Source organism: Balaenoptera physalus (genome assembly GCF_965194825.1).
Source record: "Balaenoptera physalus genome assembly, chromosome: 18".
In the NCBI taxonomy this organism is placed as follows: Eukaryota; Metazoa; Chordata; class Mammalia; order Artiodactyla; family Balaenopteridae; genus Balaenoptera; species Balaenoptera physalus.
The window spans coordinates 80,920,020-80,939,260 of record NC_138899.1 but is presented as its reverse complement, the minus strand read 5'-3'; the positions used below and the strand labels follow the sequence as shown (position 1 = coordinate 80,939,260).

At 46.8% G+C, this 19,241-nt stretch overlaps 1 protein-coding gene and 1 long non-coding RNA gene across 2 annotated transcripts in view; both read right to left on the bottom strand.

Annotated features, from left to right (window-relative positions):
• Positions 1-19,241, bottom strand: part of CRYL1 (crystallin lambda 1) — an 80,562-nt gene that overhangs the window by 36,013 nt on the left and 25,308 nt on the right. Inside the window, exon 3 of the mRNA XM_082435131.1 lies at positions 18,974-19,100. Within this exon, the coding sequence (XP_082291257.1) occupies positions 18,974-19,100 (127 nt within the window). The remainder of the gene's footprint in view (positions 1-18,973; positions 19,101-19,241) is intronic.
• Positions 3,525-18,966, bottom strand: LOC309647635. The gene is made up of 4 exons (XR_014256205.1): positions 18,831-18,966; positions 5,625-5,686; positions 5,388-5,524; positions 3,525-4,447 (listed from the first exon to the last, which is right to left on the bottom strand). It is a non-coding gene; the product is annotated as an uncharacterized lncRNA (long non-coding RNA).

Sequence of the window (19,241 nt, the reverse complement as noted above, 5' to 3'; positions counted from 1 at the left end):
CTGTATGCGCCAAGGGTGACTATAGCAAATTACAAACCTTAAAGCTTGCCCAACTCCTAACTAGATTAACTCAAATCCTCACAATAAAAGCCTCACAGGAGGAAAGGCATGCCAAATCCCAGGCATAAATCTGCTGTCCTACTCAGGATGTCTGGCTTTCAAAAACAAAAAATTGTGAGGCAGACAAAAAAGTGCACACCCAGGAGACAAAGTGATCATTAGAACCAGACTCAGATATGATTCAGATGGTGGTATAATCTGACGTTGAATTTTAAATGATTAATACAGTAAAGGCTCTAAATGAAAATTGTGGACAATATCATATGGGTAATTTTAGCAGAGAAATAGAAACTAGAAGAGAATATCAAAGAGAATGCTAAAAATGAAAAACAAAGGAACAAAGATGAAGATTGCCTGTGACTGACTTATCAGTAGACTCAACACAGTTGGGAAAGAATCAGTGAACTTAAAGATCAGTCAAAGGAAATCATCCAAAGTGAAAAACAAAGAGCAAAAAGACAGAGAAGAGCATATACAACATCCAAGACCTGTAGGAAAAACATCAAATGATCTAACATATGTGTAACTGAAATCCCAAAATTTCTACAGGCAGGGAATGGGGCAGAAGAAAACATTCAAAGAAATAATAAGAACATTCCAGAACTAATGAAAGTCCCAAATCACATAGGCAAGAAGCTCAGAGAACACAATGCTGGATAAATACCCCTCTTTACCCCCAAATCCACACACATCTAGGTATATTATATTCAAATTGCTGAATATGGAAGACAAATACTGAAGGCAGTCAGAGAAAAAGTCACATAATATATGCAAAAACAAAATTAAGAGTTGCAAGACTTTTTGTGAGAGATCATAGAAGATGGAAAGTCATGGGGTGACATTTTTACGTGCTGAAAGAAAAAAACCCATTAACTCAGAATGCTATAGCCAGTAAAAATATTTCAGAAATATTTTCAGAAATGAAGAAACAAAAACTTTTCTGAGAAGAACAACAACTTAGGGAATTCATTCCCAGCCAACCTGTGAATCTATGAATAGGAAAAAATTTTAAAGGAAAGTCTGCAGGCAGAAGGAAAAAAGTAACCAGACAGAAAACTGGATTTATACAAAGAAATGAAGAACACTGGAAATGGATAAACAAAGGTAAAATAAATGTTTTGTTTTCAATTGCTCTAAAATATAAGTGAACATCCAAAGCAAAAATAGTAGCAGTGCATTGTAATGGATTACATTAATTTATTTGCAAGTACTGAACCAGCCTTGCATACCTGGGATAAATCCCACTTGGTCATGATATATAATTCTCTTTGCATTTTTTTAGATTTGATTTGCTAACATTCTGTTAAGGATTTTTTTTTTAATTTTTGAATTTTATTTTATTTATTTTTTTATATACAGCAGGTTCTTATTAGTTCTGTTAAGGATTTTTACGTCTACGTTAAGGAGAGATAAGTCTTTCCTAGACCTCCTCCTCCTACCTAAAATGTGTTTTTGTAATAAAGACTGGATATAAAACTCTAACACAGAGACTTCCCTGGCGGTCCAGTGGTTAAGACTCCCCGCTCCCAATGCAGGGGGTCCGGATTCGATCTCTGGTCAGGGAACTAGATGCCACATGTATCCCACAGCTAAGACTCCATATACCGCAACTAAGAATTCCGCATGCCATAACTAAGACCCAGCACAGCCAAATAAATAAATAAATATTAAAAAAAAAAAAAAGTCTAACACTCCTTAAGTCACTGTCGAAACAACTGTGTTACATACGTATCCACCAGCCCCAGAGAAACGTCTCTGAAGGAAGTAAAACAAAAGTGGTCAAGAAGAAAATACTCATGAAGGTTCTCCAAGGGAACTGTTAACGTCAATCAGAATTAATATTTAGACCAGATTGTAACCAGAGGTCACACATAATCACAATGTGATTAAGAAAATCTGATCCAAGATTTAAAAATCAGAAATAAAAATTCCAACTTCTCACTAGCTTGGTTAATGTGAAAAATCAGAAGGTCCAGGCCACTCTAGGTGTCCTTCCTGGGGCTGAGTGCCACCTGTTCCTGTTGGAAGGACGTCAGTTCCCCTGCCCACCTAAGCTGGTCTCTCTAACTCTGTGAGGACAGCTGACGTGGAAGCGAGTTCACATGAAATGCGACATGCATCCAATTCTTGGATCATGATGGAAAATACATCGCTAGGGCCTGTGGCGCTAACTGAGCCACAGACCTTACCTTCGCTTCTAGCTCAGAAATCCAATCTGATACGAGAAGATAAATCGTGACCTAGCGCTCACTACACGTGTAGCCTTGGTCACTTTGGTTCCCTGGTCTGTAAATGGGGATTCACCCCTCCACACACACACAAGGACTGCAGGATGAGCCCTCTTTGCCGGGCTTGCTCCGTGCTGGGCGCTGCTCAGGTGCTGACACAAGAGGCGCTGTTTTAATTCACAGACGCTCACGCAGGTCTCGTGACAACGGAGCAGCTGTACGTTCCGCCGTCACCTCACTTTGCAGAGGACGAAGCAGAGGCACAGAGAAGCTGGGTAAGGCAGTCCCCCTCGGAAGCCGGACTCTTCAACTGCCTGGACACACCGAGTCAACAATTCTAAAGGTCTTTTCAAAAAGTTACAGAGTATTTTGATTCACTCATTTGCAAATTAACTAGAGGAAGAAACTCAAAGCACCAAAGAGGTCAAGGGTTAGATAATGCGTGTCATCTTCTAATTTGCATTTTTTTTCCTTGATGGTTCTCACGTTGGGAGATGTCTTACAATCAACAGCATCGTCAATATAGTGTCACACAGCACATTCACAGATAATTCACTCAAATATATTCCCCAAGGTTTGGAAACAAACGTGCCAGCAGAAGCACAGTGCAAGGCAGAGGCTTGGTCAAATGTGCAAAGGCAAGTAAAACAAGTGGTTATTTCCCTTTAAACAGTAACCAAAAGGGCAGGCCCTGCCCAGGGGAACAGCAGGGGCCACGACTAACTGATCCAGTTCAGGGCCGGCGAGGCTTATGCCCCAGACCAGCCGCCCGACGGAGAAACAACACGAGTTACGTACGCAATTCTCGGTTTTCTAGCAGCCACGTTAAGAAAGCAAAAAGAAACCGGTGAACTTAGTTCTACCAACATATTTTACTTAACTGAATATACCCAAATATTGTCATTTCAACATATAATTGGCACTAAAAATTATTGAGATATTTTACATTCTTTTCTTTCTTCCTTAGTAAGTCTTTGAAATCCAGTGGGAATTTTACACCTGTGTCAGTTTGACGAGCATTGTTTCAAGTGCTCCAGCCACGCGAGGCCTGCAGTGGCCACACGGGCCGGGCGGCTCTGGGCCCAGGGACACCTGCTAACAAAGTAGCAACCAGCATCCATTCTGCCAACAGTTACAACCAAAACTCACAGTGCAAATCTCTCAAAAGCCACTTTAATAAATGTGTTCAGGGACTTGGTGGCACAGTGGTTAAGAATCCGCCTGCCAGGGCTTCCCTGGTGGCGCAGTGGTTGAGAATCTGCCTGCCAATGCAGGGGACACAGGTTCAAGCCCTGGTCTGGGAAGATCCCACATGCCGCGGAGCAACTAGGCCCGTGAGCCACAATTACTGAGCCTGCGCGTCTGGAGCCTGTGCCCCGCAACGGGAGGGGCCGCGATAGTGAAAGGCCCACGCACCACGATGAAGAGTGGCCCCCGCTCGCCGCAACTGGAGAAAGCCCTCGCACAGAAACAAAGACCCAACACAGCCAAAATAAATAAATAAATAAATTAATTAATTAATTAATTAAAAAAAAAAAAAGAATCCGCCTGCCAATGCAGGGGACATGGGTTCGAGCCCTGGTCTGGGAAGATCCCTCATGCCGCAGAGCAACTAAGCCTGTGTGCCACAACTACTGAGCCTGCGCTCTAGAGCCCACGAGCCACAACTACTGAGCCCACGTGCCACAACTACTGAAGCCCATGCGCCACAACTACTGAAGCCCGCGCACTGCAACAAAGAGTAGCCCCCGCTCGCCGCAACTAGAGAAGCCCACGCACAGCAACAAAGACCCAACGTAGCCAAAAATAAATAAACAAATAAAATTTTTTAAAAATAAGAAGATTTAGAATGTTTATTCCACATTCAACTTGCTTAGTTTTAGATAGCTTATGTAGAGCAGCAGACTGATTTATCCAGCAATTGTTTATGAACATTTTAAGGCGGGACAATATCCACAGCTTAAGGAGTATCAGATTTTTCAATCCCACCTCTTCACTAAACGTATCCAGAAGGGACCTAAAGGCCAGATAAGCACAGTTTCACGGCAGGAAATAGTTTGGAACTAAACAAAAAACTAACCTGGGCATCACAGAAACCTGGACTCACTCCGCGGACCTGCTGTGTGGTCCTGGGTGGGTCACCTGACCTCCATGGACCTCTGAATGTTGGAGAAGTGAACACAGAGTTATTTAAGCAACAGACCAAAACACAGGGATGTCGAAGGCTTCCCAGGTCTGGACTTAGATTAAAAGCTCCCAGGATGCCCAGGGAGTAACCTGGAGGTTTGGCTTCATTGCTCCCTCGTGAAAAGAAGTCACAAGCCAACAGCTGAAAGCATCACCGCTGGAGTTTAGCAAAGACTCCGATTCCTCCCTGGAGCAAGAGGGGGAGAAAACAGAGGCAGTGACCACACTGCGGCTTTGTCATTCCAAGGCGGGGGCCACACTGGTCCCTACTCTGCAGTTTATTTGAAGACCCTCTGCTCAGTGAAGGCCTGGCAGGGACCTGTGGAGCGTCTACGGAACACTGACCACAGGGACGCAGACATGACTTCCTACAGGCAGCCCTCTAGATGCCCCGACCTGCAAACAGGGGACAAGAATTCTTACACAAGACTTAAAAAGCACAAGATATAAAGGATAAGAGACTGGTAAACTTGACTGCATTGACATTTTTTAAAAAGTATGTTCATAAAAAGACAGCATAATCCAAGCAAGAGAGCCTGGAAACTGTGATTAAATATTAAAATAAAGGATTTTGTACCTCAAGTTTTTAAATAATTGCTACAAATCCGTAAAGAAGAGTTAAAGTATTTTGTTTAAATGGGCCAAGAGTACAACAGGTACTTCACCAGAAGACCGAGGAAGAGGGGAAGGAAGGGGAGCAGCTGAGATACCCAGCCTCTCGAGTGATCAGGGAAATGGAGCCCAGGACCCTGCACACGCAGAGACTGGCAAGTACTTCTGATGAGAAGATAAGGCGGTGTGCTTAAAAGACCGTGTGTGTGCGTGTGTGTGTGCGCGCACGTGTGTATCTGATGGTACACCTGCCATACAGGACAGAAGGTCAATGCTTAATCGCACAGCCTAGCCACTCACATGAATGTAAGAAAAACGTGCCTCCTTTACGATCGGGCTGGATGGCTGGGCGGCCCCCGGCGCGGAGGAGGGGCTGACTGTACTGGAACGCTCCCCAGTCCCCAGTCCCCAGGTGCGGGCAGTGTGGGTCTTGGTCGCTGGGGAAAGGAGGGTCCAGGAGAGGGGGGTCGGGCAGGGGAGGGGAGGGAGGGGGACGGGCAGGAGCGTCTGGCAGCTGGAACCTGTCTCTGGACTCACTCTGTGCCTCTTCGTGCCATCAGGATGGTCAGGATGTCAGGATCTGGGGGTGAGACCTGGGCCTGCAGGGACGGGGGGCGGGAGGGAGCGAACACAGGCGACCCCCCAGCTCAGACTGGGAGCACGTGAGCTAAGCCACGCGGTGGGAAATCCTTAGTCTCCAATCTAGTTCCTGTTTCCCTGAGACACGGATATAAGAAATACTTCGCTTTCCTCTCCATTCTAAGGAAAACAGTGCAAAACCATGAAATCAGCCCTGGGGCCTAGGATTAAGAAAGCACCGGGGGATCTCCCTGGTGGTCCAGCGGGTGAGACTCCGCACTCCCAGTGCAGGGGGCCCGGGTTTGATCCCTGGCAGGGGAACTAGATCCCACGTGCATGCCGCAACTAAGAGCTCACATGCCACAACTAAAGATCCCATGTGCTGCAACGAAGATCTCACAAGCCGCGACTAAGACCCGGCGCAGCCAAAATAAAAAAAAAATTTTTTTTAATAAAAAGTAAATTAAAAAAAAATTTTTTTTAATAAAAAATAAATAAAAAGGAAGCACAGGGTGCAATGGGAACAGTCTCACAGTTGACGGATGATCAGATTCTAAAGAGCCACTAGAAAACTACGCTGTACGTGAAAATGTCCTGACTTTTAAACATCAGCGAGCCATTCAAAAAATTTTGTTTTTAAACTGTATGTGGCCAGATTCAGCCGTTGGTACCCGCCCGGGGCCTCTGTGCTGACGGCTCTTGTGACCTCATGGGATGGGGGCCACACGGCCAGGGGACCAAGCCCAATGCCCAGCACCCACACCGCCGACCTGACAGTAACACGGTCTCTATCCCAGAAGCAGGAACGGAATGTAGAACGAGACCCTCGGTTCAGGTGGGGGTGGGGAAACACAATATAAAGTTTCACAAAATTCTGTAAGGATCAAAAGAAAGTGAAAAACAGAAACAGGTAATTTGTGAGGGTGGCAGGACTCAAGATAACTCATTTTTAAAACAGTGACTCTCACCTACTCTAACATTTCAGGAATAACGTCTCAGGAAAGTACCCAAAACGTTATCTGGTTAATTGGACCTAAGTCACAGGGTAATTCAGTTGTACTCTGAACGCTCTTCATAAAAGACATCAGTTTCCATCTCTTAATCTCTGAAGAAGGGGATTCCCTATTTAGAGGTGAGGGAGACAGCAGACAGTTAATAATATCGGAGTACAGGGGCTTCCCTGGTGGCGCAGTGGTTAAGAATCCGCCTGCCACTGCAGGGGACACGGGTTCAAGCCCTGGTCCGGGAAGATCCCACATGCCGCAGAGCAACTAAGCCCGTGCACCACAACTACTGAGCCTGTGCACTAGAGCCCGCGAGCCACAACTACTGAGCCTGTGTGCCACAACTACTAAAGCCCACGTGCCTAGAGCCCGTGCTCCACAATGAGAAGCCACCACAATGAGAAGCCACCGCAATGAGAAGCCCGCGCACCACAACAAAGAGTAGCCCCCACTCGCCACAACTAGAGAAAGCCCACAAGCAGCAACGAAGACCCAATGCAGCCAAAAATAAATAAATTAAATAAATAAATTTATTTTAAAAATATATATATATCAGGGTACAAACGGAAAAGCGTGGTGGGTACGTGGCCCTGAATTCTACAAAGAGCAGCAGTTGGACCTCAGCCACAGCTGCTGAGAATCGCTCCATTTAAGGGCAGAAAAGAGTCAGGGTTGTAAGGCAGTGACAATGTGTGTTTCATACTTTCCTGCACTTTTTCCATAACAACTGGCTTTATGCATAATTATTGCATGGAATTCCACCCATATAAATGACTGTCACTAGTAACACTTTCCCACAGCCAAACCGAGTATTCCGAGGGTCAGTTTAGGAAAGAACAAGAGGACAGGAGGACGACTTGGAAAACACACAGCCTCCAGCCCCTCAGGTGCGGGGGGGCCCCGGCTGCTGAGGCCAGCTGTGCCCACAGGGGACACGGGAAACTCCCCCGCCCCCCAACCCCCCCCCCCAGCCAAAACCCCAGCCCAGAAGGACCTTCTGGAGGAAACCTCTCCTGCCTCTCACCTCACCCCCCCGCCTGCTGCCCAAGCTTCCCCAGCCTCAGGGAGACGGGCAGCTCGGCAACGTCTCGCCTTTGGGATTTTCCTGTTCCAATCTCAAAGGCTTGGGAGAGGCCACCAAGGCTCAGGGTTAAGTCGACTCAGAACCCCTGCTCTGCCCCGTCTCCCCAGCTCCTCAGCCACGGGTCCGGCCCCAGAGCCGCACTGGCACATGGGGGCCGCTCAGTGCGGGGGCCTCCCCAGGAGGGGGCAAGCCCTCACACCATCAGCAGCTCACGTGATGAGAAGCAGTGGCTCAACTGAAGCAACGCAAGAAAGTGTCGAAGGCCCCGACACTCCCCATAACACACGGATTAACAGCAGGAAGGGACGCGGTAAAGGGTTCCAAGCGTGAAAGCACCTCCTCCAGGAAGACCTCCGACTCGGCCTGGCTGAGTCACCGCCCCTCGCAGGCTCCCCACCCGATCGCAACACACACCGTGGGCCAGGGGCAGCTCGGCCAGGACGACAGGAGCTCGGTCCCTCGCACAAATGTGCGGCTAGTGCGTGCTGGTGACCAGGCTTCTGAGTGACAGGCAGGCCGCTCTGCCCTGGGCGGCCGGGTCTGACACAGCACAACCCAGCTCCTAAGAGGTGGCCGTCACCAACTTGAAAGAAACCTTCTGATTGTTTCCCCAGTTGTTCAAACAGATATGCTGGGCAACAAGCCTTTGAATATTGACTTTCAGATGAAAACAAACACCGCAGTGGCTCAGAGTAAGCAGATCTGAGCCCTGGATGCCTGTGGCACCAGCAGCAGGGGCCCGAGAGCTGGGGGGAAAACAAACGCCAGCCCAGGGCCCCCGAGGCTCCCGCAGCGGGATGCTGGGCCCCCGGACTTTCACCAGCACGGAGTTATGCCCCAGGTGTTCCTGGGTGTTTTGTAATATTAAATTCCAAGATTCCCTCATATGCCTTACAATATACCTCTGAGAAAGGCAGGCCCCCATAATGTGCTGTATGGTACCTAAGGTTCTTGGTCAACAATGACCACCCACCACCAATAGCAAAAAGGGTTTTAAAACACTTTGGGGAAAATAACTAGAGGCTAATGTTACAATTGCAAAAGTATTTACTATTTCCCAAGCATTAAATATGCATGCCATGGCTACTTTCAAATGGACTTGCCATGTTTTTAACTGAGCAATAAGATTGAAAATTATTTCCTTAGCTGGTATCTATATACTCCACCTAACAGATTTCATAAAATAAAAATGTTTATATTAGACACTTGCTTATTTTGACTCTGAGTATTAATTCAGCAACCTACAACTTCTAAGGCATAAGGGATAATTAAGTTTCTGTCTATATAAAGAGAGGTTTAGATACATATGGATATCTAGATTTCTATCTAGATTTCTATTATATACAGTCAACGTTATGTCAACTCTCCAGTTTTTGTTATAATGTCGTCACCCCATCTTTCCAAAAGAGTCCTGCAGTGCTCTTTTAAACAGAGATCTGAGCTTCTATTTTTTTAAGTTTAGGGGGAAGTAGGATCACTCATTTAGTTTCACAGTAATTTTGGAACCAAATTAAAAATGTCAGTGTTGGGACAATGACATGTTCGTTGTTACAAATTTGGGTAATGAAACGCCTGTTTTCTTTCATCAATTTAATAAGCATCTTAAAGATCAATGTACCCAATACTGGTGAGCCTGAAATCCACTGTCTTAATGAGCTGCTCTTATAAGCTGCTCCTAATGGCCGGGAATTCACAAGGCCAGCAACAAGCCACCAAGGGCCAGAAAGGGGCCTACACCTCGTGGTTCCATTTTTTAATGAACCTGCCCTTAGAAATGTAACTCAAAATACAGAAGAATGATACACAGCGATAATCAACCAAGTTTCATTTGTAAAAGCAAGATACTGGAAGTAGCAGTAAGATCGCCATTTTCTAAATGACATTTGATTTTGATTGACCGAATCCCACCTACGCAGGGGCCTCGCAGAGAAAACGCACAAGACGGGCGTGTACAGACGAGCTGACTTCGGGCCATGGCATGGGATGCCCCGATGTCCAGATCCGGCTCTTCTGTTGTGCACCTCTTACAGTGACATCGTCAAGACGGCGGGATAGGAAGCCCCAGAGACAAAATCGTAGCAACAACCTCGGCCCAGAAAGCCTCTGTGAGAACTCCAGAAGCCAGTTAGGAAGTCGCAGGACCAGGCGGGCGCAAAGCCAAGAACAAGTGCGTGGAAGTGGGTGTCATCTACGAGACCCCTCCCCTAAGCCGTCACGCTCAGGACCAGAAGGAAAAGCCCAACCCACAGCTTCTCCTCGTGAGGATGCCGCACACCCACATGCCTGCTTTCGTGGGCCACGAGGGGCTGGTTTCAGTCTACCTGACTCTCAGCGCTGCCGGGGATGGCACACCTTGGATGCCTGGGGGCCACTGAGAACAAAGGGGACTCAGGAACAGCTCGTTGAGGCGCCAGAGACCCTGCAGTGCCGCAAATGGACACCAGGGGGAGCAAGAGAGGACGAGGCAAACTGCTAACAGGGGAATTACAGAGAGATACATCCCCAGAAAAGGGCAGAAAGGCCCCCAGAGCCTCTAGCCAGGCTGACCGGTGAAAGTCTTTCCCTATCCGAAGCCAGTCCTCAATATTGGGGAAAGAAAACGTCTCCAACATATTGGAGCAGGGTCAGCAGACTATGACCCAGGCCAACTCAGTCCATGGCCCACAGCCAAGAATGGCTTTTACATTTTTGAAGGACTGTAAAATATGCCAAAGGCTGTACTCAGCCTCAAGGCCTAAAACATTTACTAGCTGGCCTTTTATTTTTTAAAAATTTGCTGACCCATATATTAAACTTTATTAGCACACAAACTTTCAGGAGCCAACAAAATACTACGTACAGTGCCTTACTTTGTATTCTTAATCTTCAAACTATAAAGATTATTTCAATGCGTTAAATTGTTTTATTTCTAAACATTAATGTTCAACTGTGAAAACACGTTATTTAGCTAATAATTGAACAGTGTACAAATGAATGATTTCCTAACCTATAGAAAATACATGACTAGGTAGATCAGTATATAAGGACATGGAAAAAAACAATCATAATATATTATTAAGTACAAAAATCAAGTCATAAAACATTATATCATAAGAGGATTCCTATTATGAAAATGTTAAGTCTGTAATATATGATTACAAGAGTTGTAGAACTCTGGATAAATAAACTCCAAACTCTTCACAATACTCATCCCCAGGGGTTGGGAGGTGAAGGAAAAAGGGACTTCACTTTCTACTTCATATGTATCCTTTTTAAAAATACATTTATTTATTTATTTATTTTTGGCTGCGTTGTGGTGCACGGGCTTCTCATTGCGGTGGCTTCTCTTATTGAGGAGCACGGGCTCTAGCCGCGTGGGCTTCAGTAGTTGTGGCTCGTGGGCTCTAGAGTGCAGGCTCAGTAGCTGTGGCGCACGGGCTTAGTTGCTCCGCAGCATGTGGGATCTTCCTGGACCAGGGCTTGAACCCGTGCCCCCTGCATTGGCAGATGGATTCTTAACCACTGCGCCACCAGGGAAGTCCCCCTCATATACAATTTTATGCTTCTTTTTTTTTTCCTCAACAAGTGTGAACCACTTCTGAAATTTTTAGGACAAAAAAAATTTTTGAAGAAATGTTATTCCTATTTTAAATATAAACATTATGTTCCAGTTTATAAAAATAAGGATAATAAAGACCCTATGGGGACGCGAAAGCAGTGGAGAACTTCACTCCCACCCTAAAAACAAGGAAAAGCCAGATAAATTACAAAATCATAACTTTTCTTGGACCTAGCTGAGATCACAGAACAACCCAATAGCCTGAAATCCAAGGAAAGACCGGCCTCTCCAAGGAGAGACTGGAGGCTTGGTCCCCTGGGGCAGAGCTCAGAGGAAGGCTCTGCAGGCACCACTAAGGCAGATGAGAAGTCAACCCAAAGCCCAACAAACTGCTGAGTGTGAGCTGGCGGGAGGGCCTAGGCCACCAGGAGGTACAGACAGAGCACAGCTCACACCCACTCCTCTCGCGGGGCAGGCCTGGAGGGGAGGCGGCCCCAGCTGCGGGCAGGCACCAAGCCCAGCAGCCCGATTCCCAGACACCAGTCAAGCCACTGTGTGAGGGGGAGCAAACTCTAATAGGCCCCCTGCCGTGGGGGGTGGGGGGCGGCAGAAGGGAAACCCTCACCAGGTCACAAAGAATCCCGTGCCATCAGAACAGCGGTCCTCATCCAGGTTATGTGACAACGTCACGAGACATTTCTGGCTGTCAGAACTGCAGGAGGGGACTTCCCTGGCGGTCCAGCGGCTAAGACTCCGCGCTCCCAATGCAGGGAGCCTGGGTTCGATCCCTGGTCAGGGAACTAGATCCCACATGCCACCACTAAGCCCACGTGCTGCAACTAGAGAAGCCTGTGCACCGCAATGAAGACCCAGCACAGCCAAAATAAAAAATAAATAAATAAACAAATGAAGGACTGGAGGGGATGCTACTGTCATCTGGTGGGCAGAGGTCAGGGACGCTGCTCAACATCCTGCAGAGCACAGCGCAGCCCCGACAACAAAGAACAATCCAGCCCAAATGCCAACAGTGCCACGGCCAAGAAACTCTGCTGAGGAAGGGGCACAAAACTCTCTCTGTGTAAGACTCACCAAAAACACAAGGTAGGATTTGGCCGCCACAGGGAGGAGAGGCGGGACCACTGAGAAAGCTCCACCCACAGTCAAGGTGCACAGAGCTGGCCTAAGACCAAAGCTGACCTAACAAACGACAGCAGTCCACCTCTGGGGGAGGAGCAAGGGCATGAAGAGAGAGAGAGACCCCCCCCCCCCCACTCCACGGGGCTGGGGCCAAAGAAAACTAAAAGCTGAGAGCAGGACAGGAGCACTGAGAAAACCTCTCCAGCGACCCAGCCTCCCCAAACACACGAGACGATGCTCGAGGAATGTGAAGCGGGTGACGCACTGAAGGTGACCACGAACAGTACAACTGCAGCTGAGTCCTGACCAGGTGGACTCAATCCCCACACCCACAGTTTAGCAGGAAAAGGCATGCCCACGTGCCGGCGTAAACACTGCTTAGCCCAGGCTCTGCTACTCTATACACTGAATGTCAGCATTCAGTGAAAACTTACGAGGGACACAAAAAAGCAAGGGAAACCACCTCTTGTCAAGAGACAAAGCAGTCAACAGAATTAGACTCAGAGATAATCCACATGTTAGAACTATCAGAGAACTGAAAATAACTATGACTCAACATGTTAAATACTCTAGTGGCAAAGGGAACAGATAGGCAGTTTCAGCAGAGAGGTGGAAACTATTATGAGCCCCTGCCTCCTGGTGTGCGTGCCCTTGTGTGGGTCCCACCCACACTGCATAGGCTGACCTGTGTAAAATGGCAGCATGTGACTTTGGAGGCCAGCTTTCAGCATGTGCTCTCTGACATCACTCGTCTGGGGGAAGCCAACTACCATGTCACAAGGACATTCAGGTAGACCCACGGAGAGGTCTACACGGGGAGGAACCACAGCTTCCTATCAATCAATTTGGCAGCCATGTCAATGATCCATCTTGAAAATGAACCCCCCAGTCGCACCAGGTCTCAGACAATATCCAATATCTACCCTGGCCAATACCTTAACTGAAACATCAAGAGACCCAAAGCCAGAACCACTCAGCCAAGGCACTCCCAAGATTATATATGTTTATTGTTGTTTTAAATTACTCTCTTTGGGGTAATCTGTTATACAGCCATAGGTAATTAATACCTATACTCTGTAGAGTAGACTCTACAGAGATGAAGAAATACTCAATGAAATGAAAGATAGGTCAGTAGAAATTACCCAAACAAAAACACAAAGAGAAAAAAAGCTGGGAGAAAAAACAAAACAAAACAAAACAGAACAGAGAATCCAAAAGCTCTGGAACATCATGAAATACTCTAATATACATGTAATTGAAATTGCAGAAGAGGAGAGAATGGGTACCAATAAAAAACTTGAAGAGATACTGGTCAAGGTATTTCCAAAATGAACATAAAACCACAGATCCAGGAGAAATTGGGGCTTACACAAAAAAATGAAGAGTGCTGGAACGGTGAAAATGCAGGTAAATATAAAATTTAATTTTAATTGCTCTAAATGTTAGTTGACTGTATGAAGAAAAAGCAGCAGCTGTATTCGCTGCTACAGGATGTGTAAAAGGAAAATCTATGACAACAACACAAAAGAGGGAGGAGCTGGGAGTATGCTGTAAGGTTCTTACATGACACATGAAGGTAGACCATGACTAGTTAAAAAGGAATTTCATAAATCCTATGGTAATCACCAAAAAAATATTTTAAGAGGTATAAATAATGAACAATCATGGAAATAAAATGAAATGATAAAAAATATTCAATCTAAAAGCCAGCCAAAAATAAGGGTGAGGAGAAGAACAAAAAACAAATGGAACAAATGGAAAACAACAAGCAACACAGTAGATTTTAATCCACCATATCAATAATTACATTAAATTTAATGGACCAAAACATGCTAATTAAAAGAGTCTTGGGACTTCCCTGGCAGTCCAGTGGTTAAGACTCTGCACTCCCACTGTAAGGGGCACAGGTTCGATCCCTGGTCAGGGAACTAAGATTCCACATGCTGTGCAGCCAAAAAATTTTTTAAAATAACATTAAAAATAAAAAATTAAATAAAAGACAGAGTCTGTAGGATAAAAGCTCAAGACCCAACTATATGCCTAGTTTGAACTAATTGAGAAATGAATCCATAATTACAGACGTCCACACTTTTCTCTCAATGTTGGATAGAATAAGTAGACAGAAAATCCGTTAGGATAGAAAAGACCCTGGACTTCCCTGGTGGCACAGTGCTTAAGAATCCACCTGCCTATGCAGGGGACATGGGTTCGAGCCCTGGTCCAGGAAGATCCCACATGCCGCAGAGCAACTAAGCCCGTGCGCCACAACTACTGAGCCTGTGCTCTAGAGCCTGCCAGCCACAACTACTGAGCCCACGTGCCACAACTACTGAAGCCCGTGTGCCTACAGCCCGTGCTCCACAACAAGAGAAGCCACCGCAATGAGAAGCCCGCGCACCGCAATGAAGCGTAGCCCCCGCTCGCCGCAACTAGAGAAAGCCTGCTCGCAGCAACGAAGACCCAACCCAGCCAAAAAAAAAAAAAATCAAAGACCCGAATAACACTAACAAGCAACATGACCTAGTTGATATTTACAGTTCACTCCTCTCAACAACAGCAGAATACACATTTTTCTCAACTGCACATAGAATATTCACCAAAATAGACTATATCCTGGGTTATAAAATACGTCTCAACAAATTAAAAGAATTGAAATCACATAAAGTATGTTTTGGGACTATAATGGACTTAAAGTAGAAATCAATAACAAAGATATATGGAAAATCCTCCCAAATTTAAATAAATTAAACAACACACTTTTAACTATAACTATATTACTATGTGCTAGCAGCGAGCAATTAGAAGTTGAAAATTTTTGAAGGTACCTTTTACAATAGCACCTAATTCATGACCTATTTATGTATGAATCTAACAAAGCACGTGCAAGCTCTGGCGATTCCACCTTATACCACATTATGGAATAGGCAAAACTCTAGGGACAGAACCAGACCAGTGGCTGCGGGCCTGGGGATGGGGAAGGGAGGTTGATGGCAAAGGGGAAGGAGGGGACTTTGTGGGGTGACGGGCATGCTCTAAAGCTGGTGGGGGGGGTGACCTGACTTCACGCATTTCTCAGAACACACAGGACTGGACACTAAAACTGCCAGAGTTTACTGTATGTAAACTATAGCCTGATTTTACAAATTAAAACACACACACACACACGAACAGGAAAAATGAAATTCAAGTTTCAATGTGCACTCCCGTGCACTCTCAGTACTGGTCGCCCCATGTGCTCCCGCCATACTTGAACACAACCCTCCCACTCCGACCACCCCAACCAACCAAAAGGAGGATCGTTCTGAGCCTCAGTGGACCAAGACCAAAAGTCCAACAAGCTTGCATTCTTTAAGAAAATGTACAAATTTAAACTGTCGTATTTATCGTGAACACTGCTTCCTGTAATTACTGACAGTCTCCAAGTCCTTAACAACATGACTAGCATGGACTTCCCTGGTGGCACAGTGGTCAAGAATCCGCCTGCCAATGCAGGGGACACGCACGCAGCAATGAAGACCAAACACAGCCAAAAAAAAAAAAGACTCGCATTTTCTAAATTTTACAGGTAAGGTTCAGATGCAAATTCTCACATCTACATGGATAAATATCATTTTTACTTCTAGATCTCGGCTGCTGTCCTGCTTGTGTAAGGTAAGTCCACTTAAAGCTCATACATAATTCCATGACCATTCCCAGGGCTCCTACCAGCTACCTTGATCTCAGGTCTGAAATTCCAGAGGTGAGATGAAGCCTTTGTACCACAGCTAATGAGCCTTAATGCTCTGTAACAGCCAATGCATTAGACGGGCTTTTCAGAATAAACTTATTTTTCCAGCACGGTAGATTCTCTTGCCAGGCAAGATTTGATTTCAAAATTGCACTAAGTTCTAGAAATTCAGGTTCCATTCTTGCACGCTCCCACATTTCAGCAGCGTGTTAGGAAACCTTCTGACCCAGGCTCCCGCCCGCTGGGGTTTGGGTAGAAGACAAACTGACCACAAAGAACTACGCTCACATTTCTGGGGCTGTGACCCCTCGGGACTCAGTAAATCCCACAACTGGATGGTTTGTGGTGGAAGTATTGTTTGTATTAATTCACATGCTCTGCCTCCTGACTTTGGACAATTCACTAAAGTAATGATCATTTTCTTTTTATTAAAAAAAAAGTCTCCAAGTAGCCTGGATTAATTTTTCTACAATGAGAATTTTTCCTTTTGTAATTGGGAAAAAGGGAGCCATAAAGAATTGCTAAGAAGGGGAGGCTAGCAGGAAGTCTCCGGGCGCTAAGACAGGGAGGTGCCATGAGGCTGGCGGGGAGCGCATGCAGCCGTGGCCTTGGCCCTTCAGCCTCAAGGTCATTTTTAGATGGAAGGTTCTCTCAGGTTAGTTACCACATGATAAACATAACAGTTTTTTTTTAAAGTCCAAAAATTATACTTCTATCTGATAGAGACAGGAAGGCAAGAAAGGTTGTAAAGTCCTAACCAAAAACCGTGATGCAAAATTCTATTTACAGTATAATGTCAAGTATGTTAGAGAAAGAGAGAAAATAAACAGAAGAAATGGAAAGAAATACAAATACAGGAAAGTACTAAAACATTTTTGGAATAATGGACCCGAGTAGGATTCTCCCAAACTTTCTTTATTCTTTAAAATAAATTTTTAACATCCCCAGATCGTTAGAAACCTAATATAATTTAACAAACACATGGTATCACATCAGGCAGGTTTTGATTCGGGGGATTTATTTTCTCATTTGTTTGGAAAACATAAGGTGAAAATAAGGTGCATTAGTTGCCGGTTTCCCTGGTGGCGCAGTGGTTAAGAATTCGCCTGCCAATGCAGGGGACACAGGTTTGATCCCTGGTCCGGAAAGATCCCACATGCCGCGGAGCAACTAAACCCGTGCGCCACAACTACTGAGCCTGCGCTCTGGAGCCCACGAGCCACAACTACTGAGCCCACAAGCCACAACTACGGAAGCCCGTGCGCCTAGAGTCCGTGCTCCGCAATAAGAGAAGCCACCACAATGAGAAGCCAGTGCACCACAACGAAGAGTAGCCCCCGCTCACCGCAAGTAGAGAAAAGCCCGCGAGCAGCAACCAAGACCCCAGGCAGCCAAAAATAAAATTAATTAATTAAAAAAAAAAAAAAAGAAAAGAGGCTCAAGTCACTTAGTGAAGACAGATGCCAAGTCAGGCACCGTTAAAAGTCTGAACGAGTGTTCTGTGAAACGTGTGGTCACATGTTCACATGTCAGGTCACGTCATACGTGTCATTATAAACTTTCATTTCCATCGTGTAAATATTATATATCAAATCGACCACAAAAAGGAATTTATTAATGTTCTCATTGGAGGCAACGGAGCTTGGCCTTGCATTAGGGTCACCTGATGTGACCACAACGACCCAGGCACGGGTGTCCCACCCTCGCCGGACCAGGACGAGGGGTCGGGTCAGGAAGCCGGAGAAAGGCCCTCAGCTGCTCAGTGCAGGGTGGGCGGCTCGAGGTCTGTTCTGGACCCCTGGGTCCCCTGTCCCCTCGCCCCTGCAGGGGGTCCCTGCTGGCGCCACGAGCAGCACAACCTACCTCCCCCTCCTCCAGCAGGGTCGCAGAAGAGAAGACACTTCCCTTAAAAACAGGCTAACCACGTGAAGACCCTCCTCTGCGGGGACCGTGCTGGGAGGACCCCTGGGCGCTCAGGGCCACGTCAGGAAGGCTAAGCAGTAACGCCGGGGCCCCTCAGAGCCCTCGGTGTCACGAGACCCGGGTGGAAAGACCAGGAGGCGATGGGGAGCTTTGCTGTGTGAGCTGGAGGAGCGTCAGGCCCTAGGCCTCCGGGCCAGGAAACACGCTCAGGCCCCGGGTTTGCTCCCAAATTCTCAGCTCAACCAGCGTCACTGAGCAGACGAAACATCAGCACCGATTGGACAGACAGCAAGGGGGCTCCGGAGCGAAGCCGCGTCAACCCTGGGCAGCGAGCGTCACATTTCAGAAGCCGGGGTGACGCTGGGGTCTTAGTGGGGCGGGAGCTGCCCGTGGGCCCAGGTGGGCTGGCCCCTGCGAGGGCACCGAGCTGCTCCCCTGGCCCCGAGGCCACCTCCTGCTCGGCCTGGAGTGTCCTCGGCAGTGGGGACAGGGCCCCCAGAGAGCCCGCTTTTGCTGAGTGACGTTGTTGGAAAAACTAAATGCAAAGGCCACAAGAAATGAAAGGGTTTCTTTTGGGTGATTGCTTTAAGCTTTTACACAATTGCATATGAGAACAAGAACATCACCTCTCATTCAATTAGAAGAAAAACAAAATAACAGTGTTAGCTGTCCAGAAAATGTATTTTTGCTCAACATTCTAACACCCCTGAAAGATAACACTATCCCAGGGGTTTGACGAGAGCCCACGTACCAGACGGTTAAAGACAGCGTTTCCTGTCATGTGAACGGCATCCTGACCTGCAGGTCCACAATGCCCACGCCTTCGACTGCCTTTGGCCCAAGGAGCTGGGAGGCGGGCTGTTCCAGCCCCGGCGGGCAGGTGTCCCCACTCACCTGGACGTGCAGGGCGCCCTCCACAGCCTCCCGGATGTCGGAGCAACCGCTGATGAGTGACAGCTGCCCCTCGGCGCCCAGCGAGCCTTTCAGGGAGCCCGACTGTTCCAGCGACTTCATCTCTTTTCTGGAAAGCAGTGCAGAGTGAGCCGTCAGTATTCGGAAACAATTCAAAATCAAACAGAGGTCTACGTTACTCATCAGCAGGCAAATGCAAATCAAAACCACGGCACGCCCATTAGGATGCTGACGGTGAACAGAAGAGAGA